Source organism: Opisthorchis viverrini, assembly GCF_000715545.1.
Source record: "Opisthorchis viverrini unplaced genomic scaffold opera_v5_65, whole genome shotgun sequence".
Classification (NCBI taxonomy): domain Eukaryota; kingdom Metazoa; phylum Platyhelminthes; class Trematoda; order Opisthorchiida; family Opisthorchiidae; genus Opisthorchis; species Opisthorchis viverrini.
In genome coordinates, this window is record NW_008751721.1 from 1,558,527 (window position 1) to 1,570,352 (window position 11,826).

General features: G+C 45.2%; 1 protein-coding gene across 1 annotated transcript in view; it reads left to right on the forward strand.

Annotated features, from left to right (window-relative positions):
- The window catches only part of T265_04138 (hypothetical protein), a gene marked incomplete at both ends in the record, with an annotated part of 82,337 nt that extends 74,106 nt beyond the window's left edge, over positions 1-8,231 (forward strand). The window contains 8 exons of the mRNA XM_009168796.1: positions 1,109-1,226; positions 2,207-2,301; positions 3,949-4,135; positions 4,230-4,784; positions 4,913-4,993; positions 5,529-5,797; positions 7,018-7,362; positions 7,459-8,231. Of these exons, the coding sequence (XP_009167060.1) occupies positions 1,109-1,226; positions 2,207-2,301; positions 3,949-4,135; positions 4,230-4,784; positions 4,913-4,993; positions 5,529-5,797; positions 7,018-7,362; positions 7,459-7,765 (1,957 nt within the window). The remainder of the gene's footprint in view (positions 1-1,108; positions 1,227-2,206; positions 2,302-3,948; positions 4,136-4,229; positions 4,785-4,912; positions 4,994-5,528; positions 5,798-7,017; positions 7,363-7,458) is intronic.
- Positions 8,232-11,826: the final 3,595 nt, after the last annotated feature.

Genomic DNA, 11,826 nt, shown 5'->3' on the forward strand with positions numbered 1-11,826 from the left:
CCACAAAAACCTCAAATCTCCTCATACTACCAACAATCTATGAGTAGCTCACTGGAAGAATAAACTTCACCCGATGAGTGAAACGTCCTCTGAAAAGTTGCCCGAGGAGCCAGTCAACACGTGTGACCGCGTGATGTGGATCCCGTGATTGAAGGATGAGCCTGTCTAAGTGCGAGTTAATCACACTGCTGATCAGCCGCTCGTGGCCGAATGGTTAAGTGTTCAAACTAGGCCAGGAGGTCGCGGGTTCGAGACTCTCTGGATTTTCGTGAGATGCGCACTGCTGATGGTTCCCAATAAGGATGAAACAGCTGTACAGTGCTTCTCGGCTTTTCAGCATAGATTGGCTTCACTTACAGGACGAAATCTCCACAAAAATCCCAAATCTCCTCACACTACCAAGCATGACCTTTGTACTTGTCCCGTTGGACGTGTATAACTTCCTCGCCTATACCTACAAGATTAAACCACTAGTTTTATTTTTTACGATAAAGTTAATGGTGATCCTTTGTTGGAGGGCGGCTCTCCTGGTTCTTCCAATTAGTCGTTTCAACAAACACAACATCTGTGGAGAATACCAGGTGAAACCCATCTAGTCACTTATTTTAGGTATTTCTGAAGCTTTTCTTGCTGTCGCATTGTCCGCCTTACTCGCCCATCTCTCCCTATTCTAAACTGGATGCAAGGGTATACTCGGATTGACGGTACCCACAATTATCTCGATGCGAGTGTCGACTCCTATCTGTTGGCATTCGATTCCTCAAGGCATAGCAACAGGTATCCTTGAATTTCTTCCCTCCCTGGTCTCCAGGTGTTCGATGCACTAACTTTTCAGGTATTCCTCTGTTATGTCAATGTATTGTTTGTTTTTCTTTCGGGTAGGGTTGACATGCGTATTTGATTTTCACCTCGCCACCATGTGTCACTTCATACTAATTGTACCTCTCCGGATTGGCTCCCCCCCTGCGTTCGATTCACACCATCACTTTGTGTCTTTCGTCTTTGAGTTCTTCTTGGTGAGATTTGCGAGTGCACTTGAGGTTGTGAGTTTTTAGACCGACCTCGACTTTTTTTTGCAAAAGTTCATTCCCATTTTCCCATCCTTCAGCACACGGCTCATAGAGGAACAACAAAAGAGCAGCGCATTCCGAACACAAATCGAGAATCTGAAATCCGACACCGATAGACTCGAACAGGAATTGCGCGATGCAAAACAGTCACTAGTGGTAAGCGATGTGCTGTAGGATTTGCCCGATTGTCCTGTACGTACTGCTGCTTTATTAATTTTTATTACAATCTTATTGCACATCTTGTATAGCCACTCGGTGTTCTCCTTTTCAAACCTACTATCGGTATAGGTAAGATTATCATTGCGAATTGAATTGATTAGCGAGCTCGGTTAGAACAAAGATTATCATTGCGAAATGAAATGATTAGCGAGCTCCGGTTAGAACACAGTAGAGTTCATTCTAGAATAATATGGATACAGATTGTCTGGCATCTCTAAGGATAACAAATCTTGTTTACCAATTGGCTTACATCCAAATCGCTCAACGTGTCTACCTGCCTATCCACTTTCTGGAGAACGACGAATCAGAGAATATTATCTGGGGTCACTGCTGCCTATGAAGTTCGGCTAGCAACATAGGTGGGATATTATCGGGAGGAACCGTTGTACGTGTACCCCTACTCCAGAAATTCAGTGATGGAATAGGCTCACACCACAAGAACAAGCTTTTTGATCTTGAGTCAAGACTGTCCGGTCGTATTGATTGTCAGCTGTTTCAAGTCATGTCTGAGCGCGCGACCATCGTCGGTTATTGCTGATAGGCTGGTTGAACGTTCAATTGATAGCTGGTTTTTCTGTTCCATAAACTCAGTGGCCTTTCTGAAGCTATTTTAGTGTATGAAATTATATGTGTTTATTTCGGGGAAGTGAGACAGCGTATTTACTACTGGCTGATCTTCAACTGGTATCTGTTAAATAGTTGCTTCAAACCATATTTTAAAAACTTCCGTCCCCCACTTGGTTTATCTTGAAGAAGCAGTTGATTGCTGCTTATTCCATCCGATCACAGTAACTGGGTTACTCATAGAGTCCTACGATTCTCGTCCCTCCCGCTACTGTGTTGTTTGGGCTAGTTTGCAAACGGCACTCTTACTTTGTAACTCAAACGCAGCTAACTATTTCTCCCTCTCCAAATAGGAGGCTAACCATGCCGTGACGGTTGCTGAGAAACGGGCTGAGAGTGTGGAACAGGCCGCAGACCAGTCAAGGATTCAGTCCAAATCTGCGAACAGGTAAGCTACGTGTTTTTCCTCATTTCCGAGTATTCGTTCGATTTCGTACCAATGAAATTAGGCAACCGTACTGTACAGACAGACCAAGCGACCTTCGATGTGCGCAATTTTTGAAGAATGTGCGGTAATTTCTTCTCAGGGATGAACACTCCTCATTATTGTTAACAGCGATCTTATAGGTCGTCCATGACTCTTTGTCATTCCATTGAATGGAGTTCATCTTCCTTACATTACTACATTGCGTTCCTTGATATACTTTTGTTTCTTTTGCGAGGGGCTATTCTATCAAAGTTGACACTCAGCATCAAAACTGGGCAAAATCGTTACATTCTAGGAAAGGTGTCTGCAGTTGGTTAATGGTCCTTATCCGGGTTACCGAGTAATGGAAATAAACATACCTTTACGTATTGGAAAGTGGTGCCTTTGCAACGGTACTCCGTAGAATTTTATTGCATTGCCTGGCCGGAATTTGTAGTTTGCGAGGTATCAATGCGGATCGGGAGAAGTTCTGTGGCGCACACCATGTCCAAGAGGCCGTTCGGAGAGCATTGCATTAAACTAACTACAGGCTAACCCAGAATTGCAAGGCTTGTTAAACTGCCAAGCATGGTGTACCAGTTAGAGCTTTAAATGCTTTTTTAATTATAATTCCTAAATAATTTATCACTTATTTGAGTGAGTCCGTCCACCGGGACCGATCTGGTCGCGAAACCTGATGCCTCTTCAGTCCGGAGAAGAAAGTGCCCATTTCTTATGGTTCTCTCTTGTTGCTCAAATCTTTAGTGTGACGTGAAACGATGATAAACACCTGTTTGCGAATTAAACCAGTGTTAGGGAACTGATCAGCTGGGTTGCTCGCTCCAAATACTCTTCGGTTGTTGCTGAAGATATCTTTGAATCCTGCTTATCCTGATCAGAAATAATAGTTTGGAGGTGAAATGAGCAAGTCAAGTGAATATGTTGTACAAAGTTCAGGTGGAACGGTATTCAAGAAATCGAGGTGCTCTCTTTGTTATGACGTTACTTATAGTTGGTGGAAGAAGGGGCGGTCTTTGTGTAGCACATTGAGGTGGTGAATTTTATGAATGGTCGGTTAATCTCCTTGGACACGTCCTCTTAATCTGAAAAGTGGGCACACACGTCTGAGGTAGTAGTATTCAAATATGAGTTAAGTTTTTTTTGTGTTACGAAGATGAGGCCTATTTGATGAACTTCACAAAAAGGGCAGAGCTTTTAGTGCGCTTCATCGGCTTTGTAAACTTTACCTTATTATAAAGGGGCTTCTTCATGAAGCAGGCTAGTCAAAATGCTTTTAGCTTGTCTTGCTCGTATCCCGGCAATGTTTCCGAAAGCGGTAATGACTCATTGTGCAGTCCATATTGGTATTTTTCCTCACTATTTAACTGGTTTAGCATGGACTCGGTACACCAATTTAGATTAAAGAACACTTAGCGGCTGCCCCACAAACAAGTCTGCGCATATCTGTCCTTATCTTATCCCTGTTTCATTCTGTGATTCGCCCATTAGACGAGTACAGTGATCTTGGTTAATGGTCCTTGAATCGCCATATTTACTCTGGCCTGATTAGTGGCTTTGGCATTGTTTCTTATTTTGTTGCTTCGTATTTGCTCCCTCTCCAACTCGCAGTGCTTCCTTCTCCCCTGAGCACTCGTCTGTTCTGGACGCCACACCTGGACAATCAGCCATTTCTTCTCAGGAAGCCTCTTCGGTTTCTCCCAAGGATTTATTCAATGCCATCAGTCGGACAGCTACTAACCTGGCCGTGGCACGCCACACCGCCAACAAGGCAGAGCGCCGGGCTCGGGAACTGGAGGTAGACGTTTTTTCTGAAGTGTATAATAACTGAAACCGTTTCGTTTGTGTTCTGCTTACTGAGCGGTAGCCGTTTGACTATTTTTGCGTTCTAGGTAACAAACAAAGAACTACGTCTGTGCTTGGCAGAAACAGAACTTCGCCTGATGCCTTTGTTGGTAGCTTTTACTCAGAGTCCATTGCCTTCTTGTCCGGTGAGCGATGCTAACAATGTTAGAAGAAGCACACGCCCGCTCACAGGTGTACGTGAGATTTATTCACAACTGCCACCCAGTTCCCGGTTTGCCGAGCTGAAGGATGTATGCACTCGTCTTCTTTCAATCGCCTCAACCGAAGACCAGGAGGAGGATGAGCGCTATGGGAATGGTTGCAACCAATCTTCGGACCACTCCTCAGACGATGAAGATGAAGTGACTCCAGACAACCCACCCATCGCTTCTAAGGCCGTCTCTTTCGACCCCAAGGTCTCCATATGCTATTCCTTGAGCGGATCGGAGGCTTATCTTTCCCCGCAAACTCCAGTTAGTCGGATACGTGTTGGTGCAGAACGCGATGAAAATCAGCTAGTCGGTCTACCGAAGGATCCTCTACTTCGCATCAAACACGTCACGGGGAGTTTCCTAACAGAGGGGACAGCGCAGCCAACTTCGGTGAGAACGCATTTTGTCTCTAACTTCACAGTATCGTCTTACAGACTGCGATCTTATTGTTCTGTGCTTGTGCTATTTTTCGTACTATAATCACGGCTTCCACTGTTTCTTTTCACTCTCTTTTGCAGCTCAACGTACCACTGGCAAACGAGACTCCCAATCGATTTTCTTCTGTAACAACTCCAGAACAAACAGTTTCGTTAGAGCGGGTGAGTAGTCCTACGCCTCTGCTATTCTTCATTGGCGTGTTTGTAAACAAACAGCATGATTCCCGATGCTGCGTTATTCTTAATTAAGTTTAATGTCTACAGAGTCCAGTAACCATCACAAAGGCCCTTGATGCACACATATATGCATCATCGCAAGTCTCAGTCTGTGGGGAATAACTTCTTAGATGACTGACCATGAATGAACCCTTTGGTGCTGTTTGCGCCATACTTCTTCACTCGACTCCCAAATTTACACAGTACAGTGATGGCGTTGATGAGGGGGTAAGTTCGTTTTCTGCTCCACTCACATAGCGCGCACAAATCCCAGTACACACTGCCCACTAAAGAGCTACGAGTGGCCAGGTTTGATTGCTTGGTGGAGAGATTTTGCATCCTCTCTCTTAGTAACCGATCAAGTGTTGTATTCCAATGCTAATTAACATTGTGAGGCCAGCTCAGCTCCGTTATTACGCAGTGAATTTATGGTCTGCATAGTACGTGTTCATTATCCATCTCCCATTGCTTCCTCATCCAGTTCCGAAACATCCACGCACGCTATCTCCGTTCGGAGAGCTACAGGCGAGCGTTAACTTTCCAAAAGCGTTATTTACTGCTACTGCTTGGTGGATTTCAATACCCCGAAGAAGCTGTGGTGGCTAGCCTCGGTCGTCCGGACTTCAGCGTCTACTCAGATCAGGCGTCTCTTGCCGCTACGGATTCCGGCGATGGGTTTTCACCCCCAACCGTGTCTGCACCTCTCCGCCGATTTCGTGCAGCAGCGCGCACGGCTCAGGTCATTTACCGGTATGTCGTGGGAAGTCGTTTGGTTTGTTCACATTAATCAACTGCTCAAGTAGTGTTCGGTATCTTTAAATTTTTTGCTCGGATGCGATAAGAATATCGGCCCAATATTGCTGTGATACATGAGATAAAGGAGGAAAGTGTCTCACGATAGCTGGGCCGATTACGATCTACAGGTTCCTATGACAAGGACACATATGTCACTTGTCTGTGGACTGTCCACGTCGCAGAACCCTTTTCTCTGGATCATAGTGTTTGTGTATGGTTGGTCGTTGAACTCAGCCGTTTCAGCAGCTGTAGTCTTTTCAGATGAAGACCTCTGGATGAGACGCATCAATGTTTAATGACAGATAGACGGTTCAAAAATGCATCTAGCGATGTATATGGATTTATATCACCTCCATCAATGCAAAGCGGTCTGAGTTCCCATTATGGAAATCTGGACTAATTCGACCTTGATGAACTTGTCAGACCATTGTCTCCAATACGTGGCTGTCATCCTACGATTCTCTATGGTTTGTAAGCAAAACGGTAGCAGCTGGAAACCGTGTCCGTCTGGTCTACAAACGTCACAACCCAGAACGGTAGTTTTAATCTGAAATTCAGGGCCCTGCGCTGCTGACGCACCTTTGTTGGTGATCTGACAGGTTCCCGAACTATTTTGCTCGCTGCTGACGCACCTTTGTTGGTGATCTGGAGCGGTATTACTGACAGGTTCCCGAACTATTTTGCCTCATACACGGTCCGGTTTGTTTGGCATAACTCATCGTCCAGTGGGATTTGTCCGTGAGTGCAACACAGGAGGAACGAGAAGGTCGGTTGGACTCCTGGTCACTGATTTACAGTGGCGAGAGAACATCAAACCAGGGACCTAAAAGAGTACCAATACCATTTGCAAGACAACTGCTGGCTGGGTCGGAATATGCATGTATGTGTATACCATGAGTATTTTGAGTAGCACCGTATCACCAAAGCTTGTTTTTGTCTCGATTTTTGTAACATGTACCGGTTCCACAGGATGTACCATCACGTGGTGAGTAGTTCCATTCCAGTGAATCACACGCTAATGTGTGATTACTAGTTGAAGTTGTTGTACACCAAATTTACGTGCTGATATATTTGCAGTTCCAGGCGTTGCATTGGTCAGAGAAGTAGATTGATTATTACTAAAACCTGAATGTTTCATCAACTGTTGCCCTCGCTTTGTCCATCTCGCTTATCAGTATGCGCCATATGATGAATCGATGGCGACGTTCAGGCTTGCACTCATCCGCTACCATTCGACCGAGCACCGGTGATTCGTCGTCCACAGTCCAAAAGCTCACCTCGGCCCTATCAACCACTGCCGTTCTAGCAGTGAACGGAACTAGCAGGCTAGAAAATTCGTCCAGTGGCACTGCGCAATACTTCACCGGTCCTGTGCACTCTTCCTCTGTCACCCGATTTCCTCCACGTTATCTGAATTCTGCCAACACAGTGATCCCAACAACCACATTGTGCCTCAACATGCCTACACTGACTACCGGCTCAACGCGGACCATCCCGAGTATACTCCCCAGTTCGCATTAGTAAGCTCGACTCTGTGTTCACCATTCCATCAGTTATTATGTTTCCATCATGAAACCATTAAGTGTAATGCTTGATTTAATCCGTCTCTATTTCAGTTCGGATGTGGGCTTTCGATCGAGCACCACTCTAACACGCCCCTCCCCGACGCGTCCCTCCCAGGCGCAGCCGTTGTCGCACTCCATGACGACCGTACAGACGAGGGGGAGCTACTCAACCACAACGCTTCACCCCCAACCTAATTTTACCAAATCTGGCCCGTCTCTTTTGACCACTAGCCGTCCGCGACCATCCACAGAGCACCGTGGTACAGGTAGACCAACCTCCACTCGGTCTTCAACCGGCAGCTCAGTTGGCCCTTCCGTTGATAGTCGTTTTCGGAGTCAACGATTCTCCTTCAGATAGATTCTTACCACACGGGGGCGTTAGTCCCTCCGCCATCCGTTCCTTCTTACGTAGGCATCTGCCATAGGAATTTACACGTTGGTGATCCGCTTCCACGTAGCTAGGTTACTGTCATCTACCTTCCAACAGTCTCCGATACTTCCTCAAACAGCTGCATTTACCCGCAAATGATCAGATCGTTTTTCGTCTGTGGGCTGTTTCCTCTCTGTGCACTACCGTTGCTGTTGTTGTTTGTCCTTTTGCTCTACTCCCACCAGATTTCAATTTCTCCTATCTTTGCACCTGCCCGCACATTTGTGTATTTTATTTCTTTTACAATGTACAGACACATGGACTCGTTTTTTCTCCCCTGGCGGGTTTTTCCTAGTCGTTGCGCTTCTTCATTTTCCAACCAGCAACCGAAACAACTGGTCTTCAATCTATTTTCTGCCTTGTACACGTGATTATAATGCACGGGCAAGTGACCCACATTCTATGGATTGTTTACAAACCTATATATATATATAGTTTTTTCTCCACTTCTTGTATGCCATAAGTTGGAATTCAGTTAGGTCTCCCAAATGAGTGTATTTCGCGAATTGCGTACGATGTGGATCGGAGCTGATAGGTGCTCCGGGACTGGACCAATCTGATGAGCCTGAAGGATAACGAAAACTAAATGCGATTGTCAACGAGTTTTCAACAACCCTTCGAACAGTGGGTCTCGCCCAGAAAATGTTCTACGATATCTTGTGGCACTGGAGCGCAAGGTGGTCTCTGTGCAGAAGAACACCGTAAATGAGAGATTCAGTTGATTCTGCCGTTAAAACCAAATTAGCTTGTAAACGAGTGTATTTTGCTAGTAGTGAGTTCTATTCTAAAAGGACCATCTAGGTCGATCGATAATTCTATCGAGCGTTCGTTTTCATCGCACCGAACTGGTTCGGTGTTATGTATAGGATAGAAAAGCGTATTACTGCTGCACGGATGTCCGTTTGCGTCGGTTGTTTCTACTCCTACGGTCGACCGTTATCGTTGTGGGTCTCACAGATTCGTGGTTGTGCGATGTGACTGTGAATGTGATTTCACTACGGCCAGAAGCGTGGACCGTCAGTTACTATTCAGTACTTTCTGGCTGCCGAATTTTTGCGATCGGACAAATTCCCACATAAACCAGCTGACGACAGGTCGCGCTTTCATAATTATTCCACTTTTATACACATATGACATAACGAATACCCATGCTTTGTCTCATTGTTCAAGCAGTCCTAACGGAACACCCACAAAATGTTGGTGGCAAACCCGTAAGCATCAACAAAGGCTTTTTTGTGATAGAGAGTCAGTAAAAACATCGTTCAGCTGTAGCACGCTTTCGGTGCCTATCTGTATGTCATCAGAAAGAAGCAAGAGGGCTGGGATATTGCCAGGGGTTGTCCAAGCCTGGAGGCAGAGATGGGGTTCGGACCACGGACCTTCAGGTCAGTAAATTTGTGTTCTACTCACTGATGGGGAATCAGTAGAGAAATATGTTTCCCCAAGAAAGCACTGAAGTTCGTTTCAGGAACTCAGAAGTGTAGGCGCCCGCCTGATGGTATGACTCAACGACCAGGGCCATTTTAAAGCATGCATTGCGTGTGGGGAGTCTAAGTTCGTGGGAATGGAACGCCAAGTATGTTCGCCACATTAAATCAACAGATCGGGAGGTCTCATCATTTCATGTGTGAATGCATAACTTGCATAAGACTTGTCCTAAACATGTGATAAATAAGGCTGTTGTTCTGCAAGTGTGAAGGTTATGATCAACGCAAAGTTAGATGCGAGTTTCTGATTACTATTTTTCACCCATTCAAAGCGTCTTAGCAAGTTTGGAACCCCGTCCAATGCGTCACAGACGACCTACCAGCTGAATTACTGAATCAAATCCATACACAGGGAGCGGTTGTCTTGGAGGGATCACCTTGCAAAATGAGACTAAGTTGCCACTATTGGCAGTAGACAGGTGTCGCTACATCCACTGTAAAGGATATATCGATATCAATAGGTGTATCGCTATCGCTTTGTTTCAGAGTCACACTGCTGGAAATATGCATCGCTTCGTTTGCGACTAATATAAACTAATGAAACGAAATTAGCAATGTCACTAGTCATGATGCGCATTCATTTTGAAAAAAAGAAGCACTAATGAACGCACAAGTCTTCATTGTAGGGGAGTCAAGTAGAGAGTGACGGTTTTTCGATGCCTCCGAGGAACATGGAGTAGATTTTCGTCGAATGGGGTGAGGTCCACATGCAAGAGAAGCTTTCTAAATACCATACTTTGTTGGTTTTGTTTCCTGGATAAGATTGCTGAGTGCATTCGCCCGCGCGACAAGAGTGTGAGCCGGTGGTTTACAATGAGGCAATTGGACAGGTCCGCGGATGCTATTGAGCGTGCGTGTGATTACGCGTAAATTGATTAGTTGTTTGTGTGGCGCGTGCGTGCGTCACACGTACGGGTCATATGTTCGGAAAACTGGATAGATCGGGTGATCTGTTTCAGCATAATGCAGTGCTAGAGGGAATTGGCAAGCGATGTCCTGATGCTTCTTAGAATGCTTGAGGAAACGTTGGTTGTCCTTGCTTCCCGTGCGTTTACTTCTTGGGAAATGGAACTGTGATCCCTAGAGTAACAGACGGATAATCCGGTGTGTATCCTCACACATTCGATGTTTACCTGAAGTTTTGGATGCGAAGTTGAAACACAAGGATAGTGGAGTCATTGTGTTCTGAGCACCACTCTAGTTGGATTAAGCCTGTAAGCCATAATCCATGTACCAAGGGCACGTTCGTTCAACTCGTATCTCAAAACAACAGGACTTCCAGTACACGGCTGGAAAGTTCTGAAGAAGCTTACGTATTCTCCCTAACAATTCATGTTTTCAGTATAAGTATTCCGTCTTGGTTAGCCCATTCAAGGCTTTGTGCTAACCAATTTGCTGTTTACATCATTGCAGTTGAAAAATATTCTTCCTTCGGGTGACATGGCAACCGGACATACTACGTTACTCATAAGGTTGCTGAAAACTCCTCGACAGCCCACGACCGTTTTCGCCCCTCTTGGGGCTCAGCAGGTAGGCGCAGTTCCCGAGTTTCCGTCAACCTTATGTTCTACTTGAAACCGAATTGCACGAAATTAGCGAATATACACTCATTTTCAAACTAATTTCGTTTTTTCGAGTGACTCACTTCACATCAAAACCGAGAGATTCAGCTGGGTTCCAGGTGAGTCTCTCGAAAAAACAAATTAGTTTGCAAATGAGTGTATATTCGCTATCTTCTCCGGATGTTCAGTCGGCAGTCGAACAGATCCTGGTGGACCACAAACGGCTAAGCACGTCAGTGATGTCGAGCAACCGCTGCTGTACAGGTCGCTATGTTTCATCAACATTGTTAGTTATAAGTAGCACGCGAGTAGTATGGTCGTCTAAGATTTCCTTCGTGTGATACATGTCATTACGACTTGTGCTCCGTGATGTGCACTCTCCTACAGCAGAGTTAGTCATATATGTGTGAGTTTAATCCATGTCATCCCACTTATGCGTTCAAATCTTCATCGGTCCCACTCCTCTTCATCATCGTCATAATCATTCTTCATCATCATGAGCTCCAAAAGCTGCTCAATGGTCAGCGGAGGTCTACGCATTTTTTGTGGTCCTCACAGCTTAAACCAGACAAGTTGATGATCGAAGCAGCGGTTGGTACGGGTCAATTTCTGCCATGTGTAATTGATAGTAATGTTTCGTGGTTATTTAGTTGGTGAAGTTAATATTTTCAATGAAGTCTGTCACCAGGAAACGATCAAAAAAAATAATTCCGTGTCTGTCGGTTTCGTCTACCCAGCCTGAGCAAAGCTATTCTTGTACAAACAGTAATGTCTGAGACAAAGTACCGAGTGTCACAAAACAGAACAATGAGCAGTTAATTTTGGGAATCAAGAACTCATCTTAAGCAGTTTATGCTGTCTATCAAAGCCAAGGATTTAGGACTTATATAGCCATTGGACCTAACTTGATAATTCATTCGCTTACTCCGCTTAGATATTT